This window comes from Macaca nemestrina, chromosome 11, assembly GCF_043159975.1.
Source record: "Macaca nemestrina isolate mMacNem1 chromosome 11, mMacNem.hap1, whole genome shotgun sequence".
Lineage (NCBI taxonomy): Eukaryota > Metazoa > Chordata > Mammalia > Primates > Cercopithecidae > Macaca > Macaca nemestrina.
In genome coordinates, this window is record NC_092135.1 from 17,648,655 (window position 1) to 17,671,631 (window position 22,977).

Here is a 22,977-nt window from a genome sequence, read left to right on the forward strand (position 1 = left end):
ACTCTCATTTTTAAAATAGTTACTAAGATTTAATTTACATTAAAATGAATAAAAATTAGCTTTATTTGAATATCACTGATATAAATAGCTGGAATGTATTCAATATAGTTAATATTTTCTCTTTTAATTTTCATTTACATTTTAAAATTTAATGTAATTTGAATTTTTGATTAAAAATGTTCAAGTTTTATACATTGAATGCAATCACATTTTATTTTAGAATAAACATAATATGAAAACTATTGATTTGAATAACATTAGCAATTTTGCTGAAATGAAGGCAAGGAAAGTTAATTTTGTGAAACAAATATATAATAACGTATGAATTATTTATGCTTTTATTACATCACTCATCCAATATTACTAAAGTACAGATGGTACCTGACTTATGATGGCATGACTTATGATATTTTGAATTTAGGATGACATCAAAGCAACACATATTCGGGAGAAAGCACTCTATGAGTACTCATACAACCATTCTTTTTTTCACTTTCAGTTCAGTATTCAATAAATTACATGAGATATTCAACACTTTGCTAGAAAATAGGCTTTGTGTTAGATGACTTTGCCCAACCATAGGCTAATATAAGCGTTCTGAGCACATTTAAGGTAAGCTAGGCTGAACTATGATGTGGGTTAGGTGTATTAAATGCGTTTTCAACTTATGTTATTTCCAGTGTCTGATGGATTTATTGGGATGTAAGTCCATGGTAAGTTGAGGAATATCTGAATTAACAGAACACCCACACATGGACAATGATTAGTCAATTTGCTGGTCTTTGGTATTTTGTGACTTGCAGTCACATAAAACCTTAACTTTAAACATATTTAAAAAATGTTGTCAGCCAGGCACAGTGGCTCAAGCCTGTAATCCCAGCACTTTGAGAGGCCAAGGAGGGTGAATCTCTTGAGCCCACGAGTTTGAGACCAACCTGGCCATCATAGGGAAACCCCGTTTCTACCACAAAGATACAAAACCTAGCCAGGTTTGGTGGTGGCATGCACCTGTAGTCCTAGCTATTTGGGAGGCTGAGGTGGGAGGATCGCTTGAGCCTGGGAGGTAGAGGTTGCAGTGAGCCATGATTGTCCCACTGCACTCCAGCCTAAGCAATAGAGTGAGACCCTCTCTCAAAAAAATTGTCATTGTGAAGGTATATTTGTCAGGGAAGGAGGATAGAGCACTTTATTGAACAATTCATTAGTTTGGTTTGTAACTTTAAAATATTTATGTAGGCCTCCATTTGTATTCTCATACTGACCCCAAGTCAGAATCGCCCAAACCATTGAACTGTTCCCTGGTCTCACTAGCAAATAGTTGAATTCTATAAATTACTAGTCTATGGCATTATGTGATTTTTTTTTTTTTTAAAGACAGGGTCTCACTCTGTCATCTTAGGCTGTGCAGTGGTGCAATCATAACTCACAGTAGCCTCGACTCCTGGGATCAAGCCATCTTCCCACCTCGGCCTCCCAAGTAGCTGGGAATAGAGGCATGCACCACCATGCCCAGCTGACTTTTATTTTTTGTAGAGATGGGGTTCTCACTATGTTGTGTAGGCTGGTCTTGAACTCCTGGCTTCGAGCAATCTTCTTGCCTCAGCCTCCTACAGTGTTGAGAATACGGGCATGAGCCACCACGTCGGCTATGAGATTTTACTCTAACATTGTGATTTAATTAGGCTTCTGAACTCTTGCATTTGCTGGAGTCTGGCGGTGCTTTGCGGCTTCATTTAAAAACTTGATGCTAATGGCCGGGTAATTGTTTCAAAGCTCACCATTGATGAGGTGTCCAGATCTATCAGCCACAAATGCTGTGAAGGAGAGAACGGCTATCTTCCATTTCCTTTGGCTTTGCTATAATTTCAGTTCAGAGTAGCAGTGGCCCTTCAAGGTTAGAATAAGCTGAAAACATCAGAGAGGATGCAGTGGACAGATGTTGAGTCAGTGCTTATTAAAGAAAAGAAACTTTTGAGTGGGTGACATATCCCAAAAGGTACCAGTTTCCTAAGAGCCAGATAACTTGTGTACAGATCTTACTTTTATCAAGTGGCTCCAGCTCCCCTATTGCCCATCTGTTCCCTTTATTTAAATTGGGTGTCAATGGGATCGTTTTTAAAAATTATAGAATAGTCATTTAAAAATCATGTGTGACTCATCATCCTAACACACCTGTTTTTGTTGTTACATGTTAACTTACTCACACATACAGTACTGCATTGTTCCAATCAGCATCCATGTGTTCTGATTTTTTGTTTTAAATGTTATGTTGTATATTTTCTACATTCCCGTAGTCCTTATAATTCCTATTTTAGAGTCTATATAATATGGTGACATGATTTTAAAAGTCTATTTTTGTAACATGGAAATTTGAGAATAAAAGAAGAAATTGATTCATATTCCTAGATAGCTTTGAGTTTTTATTAGTCTTATCACTCTTTAAAACCCCTATTGAGTTATTTCTATGATGTAAGCAAGATAATTTGTTAATCAAAAGTTTAATTAACACATGTATTAGAGTTATGTATTTATTTTAGGCCAAATTTTATAATGTAATAGACTTAACCTTGATATATGGCTCTCTCATGTAATTGATGTATATAGGACATTTATGCTTGTTTTCTAGGTCTTTTCTTTCATTGCTTTATAAGGCTTTAAACATGTATACAGAGATTTATTGTTGTGTCTTTGCTTCTGTGACAAATTGTTTGCCATACCTGTGATTTATTTTTCACTAATTTGTTCCCAGAGAACAACCTTGAAATGTAACTCTCCAATACAACGCTGACCCTATGGGGAAATGATGATCTGCCTTCTAGAAACACATTAGGGCAAACGGTTGACACTGCTGGTATTTGCACCAAGTACTGGTCAAGGGCAGGTCCCTGTACGAATAAGAGGCGAAGGTCAGTGGTCACCAGCAGGCTCAGAAGGAGACGGGCTCATCTGGCATAGCCCACTATCATGGGCATTTCGTCAGTCACAGATATCAGCACAGGAGAGCTTGCAGGAAAAATGCAAGCCAGAAGCGGGGGTGTGTTTTGAGGAAGGGGATGAAGTGCAGAGATGTGACTCCTCAGAGAAGCATGTGGGCAAGTCTTGAAATAATAGAGAAGGAACTAGTTAGTAGATTACAGCAGATTTTCAAATTACATTTAAAAATTTATCTTAATTGGCATAGAGATCTCTAGACCAGAGCAATCTACATTTTTATTGAGACTATACTGAGTGCCCAGCATGGTGGTAGCATACTGCACTCACCCTTTTATTCACCCATTAATGGTGAGCACCCACTATGTGCCAGGCATGTGCTGGGCCTCACAGACAAAAAGCCGTGAAGAAATTATCTCCACCTTCTATTTTCTTCTGGTGTAATGAGAAAGATAGACACACAAACCAGATGTTACAATTCAGAGCAAAAAGTGTTAAAAGAGTGTTAGGCAAAGTGCCTTGGAAGCATTCATTTATTCAATGAGTGTTTATTGAGTTTCTGTTGTGCACCAGGCATTGTGCTAGGTGCTGGGCATATAGGAGAGAACAAAGTGGGTAAAACTCCTAGCACTGTGGAATTGACAGCTTGATGATGCTAGAATTCCTCTTAGAGAAAGAATTTTGTGCCTCTGCCTGGGCCCTGGAAAGCTTCCTAAAGGAGATGCTGACAAGGAAGTGGGAATGAAGGTGGGATAAGGGCAGCAATGGAGTACAGGAGAGATAGACGTGGAGCAGGGGCAGTAGTGGAGATGAGATGGGAGCAGAAAAGGAATGGAGTGGATAGAGAGCAGGGATGGGGGTGCAATGAGGGTAGGCTAGAGATAGGGTAGATTGTGGGGGCAGGGATGAAGGTGAGGGGGAGAGGCAGATATTTTTCTAGTATGCAGAGACAATTGTGCAATGGCACAGAAAAGTGAAGCAACATGGTTAGCGCCTGAACATATGTCCCATATGTAAAGATCCAGATGACCCAGCCAGGTCCCAAGGGGCATGTGATAGTGTTGGGCAGACCAGGTAAATGCATGATACAGACAAAGCAGTGCCCCACCTGGTCAAGAGAGCTGCTGAATTCTGCACCTTTGGTTGTAAATGGCTCATTAGCAGAATCTGAGTAGTGGGCCTGTTGCAGTAACCGCCAGCCTGGTCTCTCTGTACCTTGGTCTTCATCCCTATCCTATCCCTTCTGTCATTCATTAAATATTTACTAACACCTCCTAAGTCCTGGGCCCAGTAGATTCTGTTCATTTACAGATAATTTAAAGACAAAGTCTGTCTACAGAGCCTAGCAGCTATTAGGTAAGTTTGTACAGTCCCAAGGAGTTAAGAGCTTTCTCAGGAATAGAAACCAAATCTGAGTGGAATGTAAAGAGGAGCTGGCTAATATTATCGGGGGCTGTGTTGTTGACATTTCGTGACAGTTTTCTGAATGTTTCATGTATTTTCCTTCATTCTTAACCGACATTTTTGCTGAAGCTTGCTTCTCACCCTCTTGCTTACAGATATCTTCAGCTGCTAGGCTCACCATGGTCCGGGTCCACAAATCTCTCAAATTTGTGTTATAACAATATCATAACAATTAACTGAACATGTGTCTTGTGTGCCTGCTCAGACTGAAAACTGCCTAAGGACAGCAGGCCTCTTTTGGAGCCTTAACTAAGAACATTACAGGTGTTGCAAAAGTATTTTTTGCAAAACTAGAGCCATTAGAAAAGAATCCATTAAGTTTAGCAACTGAAGCAATTAGAGAAGAAATCATTTTTTTAAAAGTTTAGAGTATCAGAGTTAAAGTGTGTGCCTTGGCTTTTTGATAAAGCTGTTGACCTTTTGATTCTTTTTGTCAAATTCTGACTCTCCAAATATCATCAAAACACAAACAGTTGATAAGAGAAACCAAATTTATTATTTGCTGCAGTAAGGAAGAAACCCACCATGACAGCTTTGGTGGTGTCTTGGAGCAGGGAAAGCATGGTTGGAATTTGTTGAGAACTCAAAGTTTGATTGAAGGCAGATTTAGATCTTTCAATGGGGAGGACTTGATTAGGATGGGTAAAGATCATGATAGAACAGTTTAGAATGGGTGGAAATAGCAAGGTAAGGATTTTTGAGGCAGATCACTTAAAGAATTTTAGGGAATAAACTTCTCTTGATGAATTCCTTTTATGAGAGTTCTATGGGTCCTTTGAGAAGTTCCTATAATGGACAGTTGAATTATCTGCCTGGGCAAGACTCTCCTGGCATAGTAGGATGGTGCTAGGGATGACAATGAAATAGTAAAGTCATGTAATGTAGACAGCAAGTTGTGTGGGGTGTGGAGAGTTTTGGTTCTCACTTGCCGGCCAAGCAGGAAGTAATTGATGTCTAGAAAAACAAAACACAAAAGGCTTTCTCTAATGGTGTGAACCCAGGAGGCGGACCTTGCAGTGAGCCAAGATCGCGCCACTGCACTCCAACTTGGGCGACGGAGCGAGACTCTGTCTCAAAAAAAACAAAACAAAACAAAACAAAACACAACACACAAAAACAAGAAAGGGTTTCTCTAATGTTTTGTTTGGCAGTTTGAATTTTCACTTAGGCACATGCAGAGGCGAAGAGGTCTCCTTCTGTCCATGGAAACGTGTGCCCTGGATAAGAAGAGGTCGGTCGTCAGGTTGCTGGGTGCTGACCCCTGGGATTTGTCAAACACACGTCAGGGGCTAGCTTTCTTACCGCTGATGCCGGCTGCTGCCTGCAATGGTGCAGTGAGTTTCCATCTTCCCTTGTTTCTGTGTCACATCTTTGTCTTGACATTTATCCTTCTAGGGGGTGTTTACGAATGCACAGACCCACCAGATGAAAATGTCCAATAACATCAGGATACTTTATTTCATATTTTATTGGGTCAGAAAACTGCAATGTCTCTTCCATTTCATGCTGACTGCCGCCAAGTCACTTCTAAGTATACTGTAAGAATCATGCCTTTCTCTAATCATGCAGCAAAATCTCACCCAAGGAATCTGAAATTGATTTTTCTCCCCTTCTGTCCAGGTACTGTAGCCCCAGACATCTTTTTGGTACCCTCCTGAGTAAAATGGGAGGTTAATGGGGTGATGCAGATTTCAGGAATAAATAATTTTGTCTCTTGCAGCCAGCACTTCACAACCCCCCACAGGCTGTTTGCAAACTGCAGTTTTTCAAATACCACCTTGCATGGTATTAAACCCTCTTGAGCTGAGCATTGGAGAATAGTCAAAATAAACTGTTGAGTTCTGGGTAATAGCAGGTAGGCAGAAACTGAAGCCAGAGCTGCCATCACCACACCGCAAGATTTCTGTAAATCGTCTTCCTCCCCAACAGAGAATTTGCCTCTGGTGCTTTCTTTTCTTTCTCTTTTCTTTTCTTCTTTTTTTTTTTTGAAACAGAGTCTTACTCTGTCATCCAGGCTGGAGTACAGTAGCACGATCTCAGCTCACTACAACCTCCACCTCCCAGGTTCAAGGGATTCTCCTGCCTCAGCCTCCTGAATAGCGGCGAATACAGGCGTGCACCACCATGCTCAGCTAATTTTTGTATTTTTGTACTTTTAGTTAGTAGAGACAGGGTTTCACCGCGTTGTGGTCAAGCTGGTCTTGAACTCCTGACCTCGTGATCCGCCCACCTCAGCCTCCCAAAGTGCTGGCATTACAAGCGTGAGCTGCCACACTTGGCCTGGTGCTTACTTTCTTAACGTAAGCTATTTGAATTTTCATTTGGTTATCTTGGGTTTGAGGGCTTCTCATCAGGCCTTTTTTATTGTTTTCACTTTTCAAAAACATTCCACTTCACTTCTCATCGTCTTTGTTCCTCAGTTGAACTGAGAACAAGTGTGTTTTTAATGAAGCACTGATCCTTTTTTTTAAGAGCTTTTCTTTTTTTTTTTTTTTTTTTTTTTTTTGAGACGGAGTCTCGCTCTGTCGCCCAGGCTGGAGTGCAGTGGCCGGATCTCAGCTCACTGCAAGCTCCGCCGCCCGAGTTTACACCATTCTCCTGCCTCAGCCTCCCGAGTAGCTGGGACTACAGGCGCCTGCCACCTCACCCGGCTAGTTTTTTTGGTATTTTTTAGTAGAGACGGGGTTTCACCGTGTTAGCCAGGATGGTCTTGATCTCCTGACCTCGTGATCCGCCCGTCTCGGCCTCCCAAAGTGCTGGGATTACAGGCTTGAGCCACCGCTCCCGGCCCTTTAAGAGCTTTTCAACAGGCCTAGATGATTGGCATTTATTATCATGTTGTGTCTGCCTTCTGCTCAGAATATAAAGGAATCTTGGAATTATTTTCTCTCTTCTCTTATAGGCCCAAAGGGGTCTCACTTCTCTCCCCCTTCCTTGCTTTTTTAAATTTTACATCTCCGACACCTTCTAGCATCCCCTGGTATAATCTCCTACAGGCCCTTCAAAATCTTTTGGGCAGAAGTGACTGGGCTGAGTCAGATAGCTTGGAAATGCAAAAGGCAGCCCAGGCAGAGAGATTGATGGTGGAATGTGGCCTTCCATTTGCTGCCAGTGTCCGCGCCACACGGAACCATCAGGGTTTCCATTGCCCTTTGTCTGTTCCAATATCCTTTGCTTATCACCCAGACTCTGGCAGGTCAAGGAGCACCTGACATGGCAGCTTCTGGGGCTGAGATTTGCATGAATGTGCTGGAATCAAAACTACATAATTGATGTCTGCATGGAGCTCGTAGGTCCCTAGGTTGTAACTGTGCCTGCTAGGGTCTCCGCTGCTGATCAGCATAGAATTGATGCAAAGCAGATGGCCACTAACATTGTGCTTTCTGCTCGGCTCCTCTCCTGGCTGTGTTTCATAGAATGCAAAGGTGAGTAAGGTAAGTGAGCTTGACCTCCGTCTTTCCACTGGCACCTACTTTGTAATGGACATATGATTACAGGCGCTTGGCTGCGAGGCCTGTACATTTTTGACTGTTCACCTTCTGACCTTTCATTTCTTATCTGCATACGGTTTTTACCTACACCTGGGATTCGTAAAAGTTCAGCAGGAAAGCACATGTAAAGGTACCAGAAACAGTGCCAGGCACAGGGCAGCCTCTCCATAGCTGTTTATTCCTCTCTTTCCTGCTTCCTTTGCCTGCACCCTCTGAGGCCTCAGCCAGGCTGCTGGGTGCTAGTAGGTGCCAAGGGAATGGTGCTGAAGTGAGTGCCCTCAGAGAAGAGACAAGAAAGCTTTCTGTGTGGGGTTTGAGCTTCTTCCCTCTACTCTGCCAGCCACCTGAGCTAACAGAAGTTCTGTTGGGGTCCGTGCCAGGGGTGGTGGAGAATGAAAGAACACACAAAAGACAAAGACACACAGAGAACATGGCGGCCGCGCTCAGAGACTCCGCCTCACTTTATTTATACCCCATAAACCCCACGTCAGCAGAAAGAATGCAATGCAAAACAAACTTTCTTTTCCCAGATGTAACCTTCTACTCAGTTCCTTGTTTCTATGCTCTTCCTTATCTGCCCGCCTTCTTGGCGCCTACAGGAGTTCATTAAAAGTTCAATTGGAGATACTGTCCTTGAGCCCTATCTATTCTCAGCATACTGTTTTCAAAGGCCCCTGCATTTCCCCCTTTTTGTTTTTGTTTTGCCTCAATCCTAAAAAGGTAATCCATATTTGTTCCTGTGTTTTCTTTTGTTTTTGGAGGCGACAGAGGGAGCATCGAATCACCAAAAGAAGTAGACCTGATCCAAGTGTCCAAAGCAATATACTTCCAGAGATTGTAGAAATCCATGTTTTCATCTGGGTCCATGGGTTAAAGGCAGCAAGGCGCTGACCCAGCTTCTGCAGGGTTACGGTTCCAGACAACACATGTAATTGCTGTCGAAATGCTTCGGAAATGTTCTGAGTGAGCTCTTGGATGTCCAAACTAATATTTTTATGGCCTACTAATAATTTTTGGATTACGGTCCAATTTTGAGAGATGTTAAAAGGCACAGGCATTACACAAAATTGAGTGGAGTTCCAATAACATTGTAATGTCATCTGAGTACTGAGTACAGTGAGCTGATCTCCAAGCCATGTCAATGCTTGCTCCATGTTGTCCAATCTTTCAGCAAGTTGAGAATCAATGTTTCGTTGTTGAAGCCATAACCGGTGAGATTGTTCATGCCATTGCTGCACAAATTCAGCATTTTGTATACTTTGATGTAGAGCGAGCCCTGCTACGGCCACAGTGGAGACGATGGTGACAAGGTTCATCACCGAGGCAATTATAAGTCCAAGGGCACGGCAGGTTCGCTGGAGAGAAGTCCAAGTATAAGTTTCAAGAGGTGATGCCCCCCACGGTCGCGTAAGGTTAACAGGTAGCCAAATTTCCTTACGAGCCCTGAGGATATAAATATCCCCAGTAAAGTTGTGCCACCAAGAATGATTGAGGCAAGACAAAAATGTACACGTATCTGTACAATTAACAATTCCCATATTATTATCACATGTCAAATTCCCCACTAATAATAGGTAGGGCTTACGGACACAAGCAATAATATATCGGGAGGTATTCCGATATAACTGAATATGAAAGAAGTTATTTGGGTTAGAAAGATTAAGGGACATATTCCCCACAAAAGTGCTAATGGCATCGCCTGCAGCTAACAACTTCCAAAGATGACTCTGTACTTCAGGCCTCCTTCACGCCGTACCAAGGTTTCATTACTGTTAGCGGCAATACTTTTATTTGCCCAGTGTCATTTCAAAGATATGTGACTAAATTTTATTCGAAAATCACCGTGCACACTCCCATCAGTTATTTACATTCCATTGTATTCTAATAAAATCCGGGGTTTAGTTCCCCGATATTGTTGTCACTCCAGCACCTCAATATTAGGAGAAACCTCTAGAATAGGACAAAAAAGTAAAGAACTAGGAATAGTTTCATTACTATATACAGTATGATTATATTAAAACTTCTAGTTACAATAATAACAGTATTAGCAGCCACATGACTATGATTATAGCGAACAGCCCAGGCTTCATGTGATTTTCGGAGACAATGAGGACTATTTCCCATACATATTGGAAGTCCTTCCACTCCAAATTGGTATGTGCTGATTATAATTCCTGTTTCCCGTTCTATGTTGTCCTTGTCTATATAGGGGGACGGCATCCAAGTAATGTCATTGGTGAAAACCTTAATTTCCGCCTCTCCCCAGGCGACTCCCTGATACAAGGGTGGAAAGGGAATATAAGTCCAATATTCATACAAAGCCTCACTAAGAGAAATAAGTCCCCCACTGAGGCACATCTAACAAAGGAAGAAATGCATGCTGAATCCAGTTTTCTTTTCAACAGGGTCTCAATCATCTTGTAGGAAACCACTCAGCTCTGCTCCCTGTAAGGACAAGAGCATAGCCCCGTCCCTGTTTTAGAACTTGCCCTTGAACATACTTACCTTCTTCATTAGGATACCAAACCTTTAAATTGTCAGCAGGGACTATCACCGAGGGAGGTGAGGAAAGACGGGTTACGGCAGCGGAATCTTGCAATTGTCTCCATTGATTCAAAAAAATTAAGGTAAAAAGAACCTTCAAAATCTGGTTTCTGGGGGGCTCATTTCCCCCTTTTTGTTTTAGTAGTTGAGTTTTTAAAGTTAAATTTGCGCGCTCAATGATGGCTTGACCTTGACTGTTGCCCGGGATACCGGTGATATGTTGAATATTGTATTGCTGTAAGAAAACTTGTAATTTATGAGAGACATAGGCAGGGGCATTATTAGTTTCAAGTATAAGAGGAATGCCCATGATGGCGAAACAAACCAAGAGATGTGTAATAACAGAATCAGCTTTCTCAGATGGCAACGGAGTGGCCCATTGAAAATGAGAAAAGGTATCAATGGTATGATGAACATACTTTAATCGTCCAAAAGAAGGGACATCTCATGGATTAACCCCAGGATGGAAGGATGGAATGCTCAAAGGAGCACAGGAAAGACAAGCTCAAATAAGAGAACGAGCCTGTTTTGTTCTGCAGCATGTAGGTGGCTGATTAAAAGTGAATCAATCTGAGTATTACCATGAACTAATGGTCCAGGAAATTGAGAATGAGATCGAAGATGAGTGATGAATAAAGGAGCTCGACGTTGGCTCAAAGTAGAAGATAACAAGGAAAAGAGTTTTTGAAGAGAAGAAATAGCACAAAGAGGTAAAGTGGCCTGAGAAATATAAGAAGTAACATAAACGGCGTATTGAGAATCACTAACAATGTTACAACCAGTAGTAGGGAAATGAAGTAAGACCATGAGAATAGCAAACAGTTCTCCCTGTTGCACCGAGGGATAAGGATAAACTGTAACTCGAGATTGATGAACACTCCAATATCCAGCCTTATCATTGCTACTAGCGTCAGTACAAAAGGTAGGACCTTGAACAGGAAATACAGAAATTGGTGAGAAAGGCAACACAGAATGTTGCCTAAAAAATGAAAAGATCGGAGACTTAGGATATTGGGTAGAAAATTGTCCAACAAAAGAAGCGCAAGCAACTTGCCAAGAATCAGAAGTTGCAAGAAGATAAGTGATCTGATTATGAGTGAATTGAGGAATAATTAAGGAAGGATCTCCTCCCCAAAGTTGTCGACAGTGATGCCGTCCTTTGATGATCAGTTCAGCTAAACGATCGATATAAGTAGCCAAGCGTTTAGATATTTTATTGGACAGAAAGATCCATTTTAGTGGTCGACTAGTTTGATGAATCATTCCTGTGGGAGAAGGTAAAGTATGAAATAAACAAAAGGAAGGGCCTTTTGAAGTTGCTCTTCAACAAGCTGGAGTTCCTGTAAAGCCAAAGGAGTTAAATGGCATGAGTTGTCCAAGTGACTGTCTCCTTCTAGAATTGAAAAAAGATGTTATAACTGATATGTTGGTATTCCTAAAACAGGACGCATCCAATTAATGTCTCCTAGAAGCTTTTGAAAATCATTTAACGTTTTTAAATGATCACGTCGAATTTGAATTTTTTGGGGTCGAATATTTTGTGTTCTTAAGGTATAACCCAAATATTGAATAGGAAAATCCAGTTAAATTTTTTCTGTGGCAATATTAAGTGAGTAGAAAGAAAGCTGAGTTTGTAATGATACAAAAGCATCTTGCTGCTTTTCTCTTGTGGGTGCAGCAAGAAGAATGTCATCCATATAATGATATAAAAAAACAGAAGGATGACGCTTTCGAACAGGATCCAAGGCCCTATGGACAAATTCTTGACACAAGGTAGGGCTATTTAACGTACCTTGAGGTAACACTTTCCATTGATATCGAGAAAGTGGCTGAAAATTATTAAAAACAGGGACAGAGAAGATCCATACAATGATAAATTAACACAGTTAGAAACTGATTGTTTACAGGATTTAAAGTCCTATGTATGAATTTTTGACATATAGTAGGGCTATTAAGTATACCCTGGGAAGAAGCTTTTGCTGATATTTTTGAATAGGTTGTCCATTATTATATTTAGGAATAATAAAGGCAAACTTTTTACAATCTTGAGGTTGTAATGGAATAGAGAAAAAACAATTTTTGAGATTTATGACCATTAATTTTTAACTTTGTGGGATAAGGGCAGGATTAGGAAGACCGGGCTGTAAACTTTCCCTAGGTTGAATGTAAACATTTATAGTTTTAAGAACAAGACAAAGACAGGAATTCCATGCAGAAGTACGTGGCTTTAGATTCCTCTCGGCCATTTGTTTTTTGACTTACTCTTTTAAAATCCTAAGTATTTATTTAGATAATGGCCACTGTTTCACCTAAAGAGGAGTGGTCGTTTTACACTTTAATTATGAAACTTGAGGCTGGTGAACAGTGGCTATGAGTTTAAAGGATTGTAGCCCATTTTGAACATCATATTTTTGACAGCTGAGGAAATATGAAGAATGTTTAAAAAAGCACCAAATTGTTATGAAAGATTTTGTCCCCAAAGATTAATATTGATAGGAATAATATAAAAAACCACTTGACCTTGTTGACCTTTAGGACCGACACAGGTTAAAGGTTCTACGTTTTGATAAACCACAGAAGCAGCACCCAAGCCAGTGAGTATAACTGAAACTTATCTTTTTTCCCATTGTATAGGCCACTAATTTAAACAAATAATAGACATATTCACCCCCATATCAATTAACCCTTTAAAAACTATTTCATTAATATGCAATGAACATAAGGGCTTTTGATTAGAAACTAAAGTTTCCCAAAAAACAGTTTCTTCTGTGCTACCAAACCCTCCCTATTGAGAATACGTTCCTCTGCCTCTAGGCATATAAATTGTGAACTTGTACCATAATAAGAATTTTATTAGTAACATCAAGATCAATGATTTCTGAAATCATCAACTTCCATATAGCACTGTTGTTTTGACCTAACAAAAGTCCTACATGTCCTTTTGGCAAAGGGCCACACACTCTAATAGCTAATTTATATACTCCTCTATTAGGAGACAAAGTGTATAAGGCTGAGTAATAGCTAAGTCAGCAGCGGCACTCTGCTTAGTTGCCGCATAAAGCTGAGAAACTGGGGTAAGGTGTGGGATCCTTAAGGAGGACTTGAATTTATTCCCTAATGTTGTAGGCCATTGCTCACTGAATATTGTAGTAGACTTGTATTGTAATTGTTGGGGCCTCAAACCTGTGGGCCCCGACTCCCGTTTCCCAGGAGAGGAGACAGTAAATTTCCACTTCTATCAGTTTTGGAACGACATTTATTTGTCCAATGTCGACCTTTATCACAACATTTGTACACCTCTGAAGGCAGCTTTCTGCCTCGAGGGATAAAAGTGTTCAATTTTTATGACATTCTTTTTTGAAATGTCTAGGTTTACCACACTGAAAGCAAATACCTTGTTTGTTATTTCCTTTTAAGGCTTTAGACAAAGCTCCAGCAAATAATTGAGCATTATAAATAGCCCCTCCAACACTAACACAAGTTTTAATATATTTATCTAAATTGGCCCCATTGGCCTTTAATGATTTTAACAATTTTTGACAGTCAGCATAAGCATTTTTAAAAGACAATGTTTGTAACAAAATTTTTGAAGCAAAGCCAGCACTCAAAATTTTCAAGACAGCATCCTGAAGATGGGCTACGAAATCTGGATAGGGTTCATTTGTGCCCTGTAAAATCTTCACAGAGGAAAGGGAAGATTTTCCTGTTATCTCTACCTTATTTCAGGCCCTTAAAAACAAAGTCTTGATTTGAGTAAAGGCAACATCATCTAGACCAGCCTGAGCATTAAGAGTAGCATATTGGCCCGTGCCTGTGAGTTGTTCCTCAGTGGGTCCTGGGGGATCACACATAACATTTTTTCTAGCCTGTACATGTGCCTTGTCCATTTACCAGCTATGCAATTATAACCACTGAGAACGATCAAGAAAAGCCTTCCCCAAAGTCTTCCAGTCTATAGGAATCATCAAATTTTCTGATGAAAAAATATCAAGAAGACCAAGGATAGGGGTCCATAGTTAGAAATGGCAGCTTTCATTTCTTTTAAAAATTTAATTTGTAAGGCATTAAATTGGACATTATTGCCACCATTTGAAAACTGAGCATTAGGTGCAAAAGAAGCACAATTAATTAGAAACAGATCCAGCTCCTTAAAAATTTTTTTTAAATTAAAAGTATATATAATATGTAATAATACTCATATCCCCAAATATAAAGAATCCCAACATATTAATAAGAAAAGGCAAATAACCCAACCAAAAGTAGCAGAACAAAGAAATGACAATAAACCTATATGTCTAACATCATTACTCACTAGGAAATATGTATATTAATGCCAAATTGAGAATCATTACATACACAATACAATGGTTAAAATTTAAAAACACAGAAAATATCAAGAGGTAGTTAATGTGTTAAGCAGCTCGAATACTCACCTTCTGTTTGGAGTGTAAATTGGTGGAACCTATGCACCCCTATAACATAACAATTCCCTAGCTGGGGTTATTAATATTATATTAATATTAATAGTTAATATTAATGTGCTTATTTATTGACTATTGAAATACTCATAATATTTTAACAAACAATAAGATATACATATACACTGGTTTTGACATATTAAACAGGTGTTTAGTATAAATTTAAAGTATGTCTGATGTGAACAGGGCTTCAACTTTGCCAAACAAAGGTAAAGATAAGGAAGCCGGGGGGTTGGAGGCTCTGGAAAATCCTTTTTTAACAGGGCAGAAGGAAAAGAAATAGGGAAAGCTCGCAAAGGTGAATTAGAAGAATATATCTGTAATATTTGTTGAAGCATTTCCATAATACACTGCATGTCAGAATTTCCCTTAGAAGAAGGAAAAGCTGGCTTTTTCTCTTCTCCCCCTTTTGCTACTCCCCCTTCCTCTGTTATCCTGGCACAAATGGGCTCCATTTCAGATTTATTTTTTTCCCAAATCCTCAGATAACCTTTCCTCCTGTGGCTATATCACCACACTCTGAATCAGTCTCAAGTAACTCTAATGTCTGAGTGATAGAGTTACACAAGGTCCACAATTTTAGAGGCATAATATCCCCTAACTGGAGAGCTCTAAGCAGAGCTTTTACTACCTGTAACCATTCTCTCCGATTCAGCTGCACTTTAGTCTGATACTGAAACCAGTAACAATGGTGTTCAACATGGGCAAACAATCGCTTCAAAGTCTTTTTCTTTTACTTCCACTCCTATAGACAGCAACAGTCCTTGAAACAGCTGTAAATATTCTGAGGCCAGAGAGATGGAATTCCCCATAATGAAAGCTTAAGAAGGTTCCCCTTAACAATATCTGGGCCTTACCCGCCCCTAGGGGGTTCCCCTTCTTGTTCTCCCCTACTCACCCGTGCTGACCCTGCTCGCTGCGCCACTTGTTGGGGTCCGTTCCGGGGGTGGTGGAGAATGAAAGAACACACAAAAGACAAAGACAGAGAACATGGCGGCCGCGCTCAGAGCCTCCGCCTCACTTTATTTATACCCCATAAACCCCACATCAGCAGAAAGAATGCAATGCAAAACAAACTTTCTTTTCCCAGATGTAATCTTCTACTCAGTTCCTTGTTTCTATGCTCTTCCTTATCTGCCCGCCTTCTTGGCGCCTACAGGAGTTCATTAAAAGTTCAATTGGAGATACTGTCCTTGAGCCCTATCTATTCTCAGCATACTGTTTTCAAAGGCCCCTGCAAAGTTCAGTAACAGCTCACCCTTTCCTTTGAATCAGTGTCTCCAATTCTCAGGCTTCAAATAGCTCCAGCGGACTGCAGGGTTTTGTTTTCCCTTAGCTTAGAACCAGTTATAGTCTGGAACCAATTTGGTGAAAGGTACCTGAGTTTTCCTTAGCAACCTAACTCTGTTTGCCTTATGTGCTTGACTTTTGCTGATTTTCAGCCCAGATTCCCGCTGTGTCCAGTGCTCAAAGTTGGAGGCCAGAGGAAAAGGGCTGGTGGGATCAACCTGCCCCAGCTGCTTGAACAGAAATGCTCTGGGAAGAGGTAGATGGGATGCTTTTGTTTAGCATGGGGCTGTAGGAAGCTCTGGAGGCTAGCTAGCTGAGAGCCATTGCTACCTTTGAGGCTGTGTGTGTGTGTGTGTGCGCGCGCGTGCGTGTGTTCGCGCATGTGTATGTGTGCGTGTACGTGCGTGCATGTGCGCACGTGCACGTGTGTGCGTGTGTGTGCATGTGTGCGTGTGTGTGTGTGTGCACGCACGTGCTCACCCGTGGCATGGGGAGGAGGACTCACAGGTACAGAGGTGAGTAGAACACTCCCTTGATGTGGCGAAGGAGGCCATGCTGCCCACATTTTACACCTGACTAGCACAGGCTCTTGCCAGCTTCTTACCTGCCTCTAGGTCTTTGCCCTGGATGTTCCATCTGCATGAAATGCTTTGCCCTTTGATAGTCACAAGGGTCACCCATTCTTTCATTCTGTCCTCTGATACCTTCTTACTGCCACCCTCCTGTTACTCTCTATTTCCTTTCTGCTTTATTGTTCATCATAGTACTCACCTGTACTTGGTACTATGTTGTACAGTTACTTTTATAACATGTCTTCCCAATTAAATGCAACCTCTTTGAAGGCAGAGTCTTGCCTATGTTGCTCATTCTTCTGTTCTCAGTGCCCTGAGCCATACCAGGTGCATATTAGGCACTCAATAAATATTCATTGAATGAATGGATGAGTGGGTAGGTAAATGTTTTTGGTGTCTGGGGCACCAAGCAGCAAGGTGAGAGGTTATTATATGACATGGGCTTGACAACAGACTACATAGGGAGGAAACCTGGCAGATTAATGTTCTCTTAGTCTTTTCTTTCTCTTCTTTCCTTTCCTCTCATCCTCTACTCTATTTCACTTGGTTTACTATATTCTTAGGATTTACTTTTGGGCTGTTAAATAAGTATATTTACCAGTTTCTAATGATATCTTTTGACTTCCTAGCTATAGAAGATACTGAATACAGTAGCTTCTTTCTTCCCCTTCTGTTAGTTATATTAGATCTACATTTTCAGGGCTTAGAATATTCATGTGTTTTTAATCATAAATCCCAACCTGCTTTAGTCTTAGTCCTACATTTAAATAGATTCTGTCTTCTTCACTAGGCCTTTGTTGTTGTTTTCCATTCAACTCTTGGGTGGCTGAAAAGTTCTTCCCCTGATAATTTCTTCAAGAAATAACAAAATGTCTTAAATTCTTGTAGGTTCAAAAATGGTTCATTACTTTTATAATGAATGATAGTTTTGCTGGGTATAAAATGTTTGAGTCACACTGTTTTTTTGGAGGCCTAGTACCAAAAGTATCACTCCACTATCTTCTAATGGTAAAGTCTAAGGCCAATCTCATTTTTTCCCATCGTAAGAAATGGGTGCCTGGCTGCCCAAATATTCTTTCTTTACCTTTGAAGTCTCATAAATGTACTAGATTATTGTTGTCAATTTTTTCCAGGATACTCTGTGACTTTCAAGAAATATTCAAGTACAATGTATTCAAGTCTTCTTTTATTTCTGGAAAATTTATTGAATTATACCTTTAAATATTTTATATCTTTTGCTAATCTTGCTTATCTATCATTTTCTTTCTAATCCCTTTAAATTCCTTATTTCCATTTCATTCTATTCTCATTTTTTTGTATCACTGTTCTTTCCTTTCTGTTTCTTTCTGTATTCTTTTTTATTATTATTATACTTTAAGTTCTAGGGTACATGTATACAACATGCAGGTTTGATACATAGGTATACATGTGCCATGTTGGTTTGCTGCACCCATCAACTCATAATTTACATTAGGTATTTCTCCTAATGCTATCCCTTCCCCAGTCACCCACTCCCTGACAGGCCCCAGTGTGTGATGTTCCCTGCCCTGTGTCCAAGTGACCTCATTGTTCAATTCCCACCTATGAGTGAGAACATGCGGTGTTTGGTTTTCTGTCCTTATGATAGTTTGTGGAGAATGATGGTTTCCAGCTTCATCCATGTCCCTGCAAGGGACATGAACTCATCCTTTTTTATGGCTCCTTACTATTCCATGGTGTATATGTGCCACATTTTCTTAATTCAGTCTATCACTGATGGATATTTAGGTTGGTTCCAAATCTTTGCTATTGTGAATAGTGCCACAATAAACATATATGTGAATGTGTCTTTTTAGTAGCATGATTTATAATCCTTTGGGTATGTACCCAGTAATGGGATTGCTGGGTCAAATGGTATTTCTAGTTCTAGATCCTTGAGGAATTGCCACACTGTCTTCCACAATGGTTGAACTAATTTACACTCCCAACAACAGTGTAAAAGCATTCCTATTTCTCCATATCCTCTCCAGCATCTGTTGTTTCCTGACTTTTTAATGATTACTATTCTAACTGGCATGAGATGGTATCTCATTGTGGTTTTGATTTGCATTTCTCTGAGGACCAGTGATGATGAGCATTTTTTTCATGTGTCTGTTGGCTGCATAGGTGTCTTCTTCTGAGAAATGTCTGTTCTTATCCTTTGCCCACTTTTTGATGGGGTTTTTTTTTCTTGTAAATTTGTTTGAGTTTTTTAGATTCTGGATATTAGTCCTTTGTCAGATTGGTAGATTGAAAACATTTTCTCCCATTCCGTAGGTTGCCTGTTCACTCTGATGGTAGTTTCTTTTGCTGTACAGAAGCTCTTTAGTTTAATTAGATCCCATTTGTCAATTTTGGCTTTTGTTGCCATTGCTTTTGTTGTTTTAGTCATGAAGTCCTTGCCCATGGCTATGTCCTGAATGGTATTGCCTAGGTTTTCTTCTAGGGTTTTTATGGTTTTAGATCTAACATTTAAGTCTTTAATCCATCTTGAATTAATTTTTGTGTAAGATGTAAGGAAGGGTTCCAGTTTCAGTTTTCTACATATGGCTAGCCAGTTTTCTCAGCACCAATTATTAAATAGGGATTCCTTTCTCCATTGCTTGTTTTTGTCAGGTTTGTCAAATATCAGATGGTTGTAGATGTGTGCTGTTGTTTCTGAGGCCTCTGTTCTGTTCCCTTGGTCTATATGTCTGTTTTGGTACCAGTAGCATGCTGTTTTGGTTACTGTAGCCTTGTAGTATAGTTTGAAGTCAGGTAGCATGATGCCTCCAGCTTTGTTCTTTTGGCTTAGGATTGTCTTGGCAATGCGGGCTCTTTTTTGGTTTCATATGAACTTTAAAGTAGTTTTTTCTAATTCTGTGAAGAAAGTCATTGGTAGCTTGATGGGGATGGCATTGAATCTATAAATTACTTTGGACAGTATGGCCATTTTCACGATATTGATTCTTCCTATCCATGAGCATGGTATGTTCTTCCATTTGTTTGTGTCCTCTTTTATTTCACTGAGCAGTGGTTTGTAGTTCTCCTTGAAGAGGTCTTTTATATCCCTTGTAAATTGGATTCCTAGGTATTTTATTCTCTTTGAAGCTATTGTGAATGGAAGTTCATTCATGATTTGGCTCTCTGTTTGTCTGATACTGGTGTATAAGAATTCTTGTGATTTTTGCACATTAATTTTGTATCCTGAGACTTTGCTGAAGTTGCTTATCAGCTTAAGGAGATTTTGTGCTGAGATGATGGAGTTTTCTAAATATACAATCATGTCACCTGCAAACAGGGACAATTTGACAACATTTCCTAATTAAATACCCTTTATTTCTTTCTCCTGCCTGATTGCTCTGGCCAGAACTTCCAACACTATGTTGAATAGGAGTGGTGAGAGAGGGCATCTTTGTTTTGTGCTGGTTTTCAAAGGGAATGCTTCCAGTTTTTGCCCATTCAGTATGATATTGGCTGTGGGTTTCTCATAAATAGCTCTTACTATTTTGAGATACATTCCATCAATGCCTAGTTTATTTGACAGTTTTTAGCATGAAGGGCTGTTGAATTTTGTTAAAGGCCTTTTCAGCATCTATTGAGATCATCATGTGGTTTTTTTCATTGGTTCTGTTTATGTGATGGGTTACGTTTATTGATTTGTGTATGTTGAACCAGCCTTGCATCCCAGGGATGAAGCTGACTTGATCGTGGTGGATAAGCTTTTTGATGTGCTGCTGGATTTGGTTGCCAGTATTTTATTGAGGATTTCTGCATCAATGTTCATCAGGGATATTGGTCTAAAATTCTCTTTTTTTGTTGTGTCTCTTCCAGGCTTTGGTATCAGGATGATGTTGGCCTCATAGAATGAGTTAGGGAGGATTCCCTCTTTTTCTGTTGCTTGGAATAGTTTTAGAAGGAATGCTACCAATTCTTCTTTGTACTTCTGGCAGAATTCAGCTGTGAATCCATCTGGTCCTGGACTTTTTTTGGTTGGTAGGCTATTAATTATTGCCTCAATTTCAGAACCTGTTACTGGTCTATTCAGGGATTCCACTTCTTCCTGGGTTAGTCTTGGGAGGGTTTATGGTTCCAGGAATTTAGCCATTTCTTCTAGATTTTCCAGTTTATTTGTGTGGAGGTGTTTATAGTATTCTCTGATGGTGGTTTGTATTTCTGTGGAATACAGAATACATATATATCTGTATATATCCCCCTTATCATTTTTTAGTACATCTATTTGATTCTTCTCTCTTTCTTTATTAGTGTTGCTAGTGGTCTATCAGTTTTGTTAATCTTTTCAAAAAACCAACTCCTGGATTCATTGATTTTTTGAAGGGTTTTGTGTGTCTCTATCTCTTTCAGTTCTGCTCTAATCTTAGTTGTTTCTTGCCTTCTGCTAGGTTTTGAATTTGTTTGCTCTTGCTTTTCTATTTCTTTTAATTTGATGTTAGGGAGTCGATTTTAGATCTTTCCTGCTTTGTCTTTTAGGGATTTAGTGCTATAAATTTCCCTCTACACACTGCTTTAACTGTGTCCCAGAGATTCTGGTACATTGTGTCTTTGTTCTCGTTGGTTTCAAAGAACATTTTAACTTCTGCCTTCATTTTGTTAGTTACCCAGTAGTCATTCAGGAGCAGCTTGTTCAGTTTCCATGTAGTTGTGCAGTTTTGAGTGAGTTTCTTAATCCTGAGTTCTAATTTGATTGCACTGTGGTCTGAGAGACAATTTGTTGTGATTTCTCTTCTTTTACATTTGCTGAGGAGTGCTTTACTTCCAAGTATGTGGTCAATTTTAGAATAAGTGTGATGTGGTGCTGAGAAGCATGTATATTCTGTTGATTTGGGTTGGAGAGTTCTGTAGATGTCTATTAGGTCTGCTTGTTGCAGAGCTGAGTTCAAGTCCTGGATATCCTTGTTAACCTTCTGTCTTGTTGATCTGTCTAATACTGACAGTGGGGTGTTAAATCTCCCATTACTATTGTGTGGGAGTCTAAGTCTCTTTGTAGGTCTCTAAGAACTTGCTTTATGAATCTGGGTGCTCCTATATTGGGTGCATATATATTTATGATAATTAGCTCTTCTTGTTGAATTGATCCCTTTTCCATTATGTAATGGCCTTCTTTGTCTCTTTTGATCTTTGTTGATTTAAAGTCTGTTTTATCTGAGACTAGGATTGCAACTCCTGCTTTTTTTTTTTTTTTTTTTTTTGCTTTCCATTTGCTTGGTAGATCTTCTTCCATTCGTTTATTTTGAGCCTATGTGCTTCTTTGCACATGAGATGGGTCTCCTGAATACAGCACACTGATGGATCTTGACTCTTTATCCAATTTGCCAGTGTGTGTCTTTTAATTGGAGCATTTAGCCCGTTTACATTTAAGGTTAACATTGTTATGCATGAATTTGATCCTGTCATTATGATGTTTGTTGGTTATTTTGCCCATTAATTGATGCAGTTTCTTCATAGCATCGATGGTCTTTACAATTTGGCATGTTTTTGCAGTGGCTGGTGCCAGTTGTTTCTTTCCATGTTTCATGCTTCCTTCAGGGGCTCTTGTAAGACAGGCCTGGTGGTGACAAAATCTCTGAGGATTTGCTTGTCTGTAAAGGATTTTACTTCACTTTCACTTACGAAGCTTAGTTTGGCTGGATATGAAATTCTGGCTTGAAAATTCTTTTCTTTAAGAATGCTGAATATTGCCCCCCCCCCTCTTCTGGCTTGTAGGGTTTCTGCCGAGAGATCCACTGTTAGTCTGATGGGCTTCCCTTTGTGGGTAATGACCTTTCTCTCTGGCTGCCCTTAACACTTATCCCTTCATTTCAACCTTGGTGAATCTGACAATTATGTGTCTTGGGGTGGCTCTTCTCAAGGAGTATCTTTGTGGCATTTTTGTATTTCCTGAATTTGAGTGTTGGCCTGCCTTGCTCAGTTGGGGCAGCTCTCCTGGATAATATCCTGAAGAGTGTTTTCCAACTTGGTTCCATTCTCCCCATCACTTTCAGGTACACCAATCAGATGTAGATTTGGTCTTTTCACACACTCCCATGTTTGTTGGAGGCTTTGTTCATTTCTTTTTACTGTTTTTTTTTTTTTCCTCTAATCTTGTCTTCTCACTTTATTTCATTAATTTGATCCAATCACTGATACTCTTTCTTCTACTTGATCGAATCGGCTACTGAAGCTTGTGCATGTGTCCCAAAGTTCTCTTGC

At 39.9% G+C, this 22,977-nt stretch overlaps 1 protein-coding gene across 2 annotated transcripts; it reads right to left on the reverse strand.

Annotated features, from left to right (window-relative positions):
• Positions 1-7,185: 7,185 nt before the first annotated feature.
• LOC139357296 (endogenous retrovirus group K member 7 Env polyprotein-like) lies at positions 7,186-15,944 on the reverse strand. Of its 2 annotated transcripts, none has more exons than XM_071073808.1 (2): positions 15,807-15,944; positions 7,186-10,160 (listed from the first exon to the last, which is right to left on the reverse strand). In XM_071073808.1, the coding sequence occupies exon 2, from the start codon at positions 9,554-9,556 to the stop codon at positions 8,537-8,539; it is 1,020 nt and encodes a 339-aa protein (XP_070929909.1). In that variant the 5' UTR covers positions 9,557-10,160; positions 15,807-15,944; the 3' UTR covers positions 7,186-8,536. The 2 variants fall into 2 exon arrangements, with proteins under 2 accessions (XP_070929909.1, XP_070929908.1); XM_071073807.1 differs by having other exon boundaries at positions 7,186-10,331.
• Positions 15,945-22,977: the final 7,033 nt, after the last annotated feature.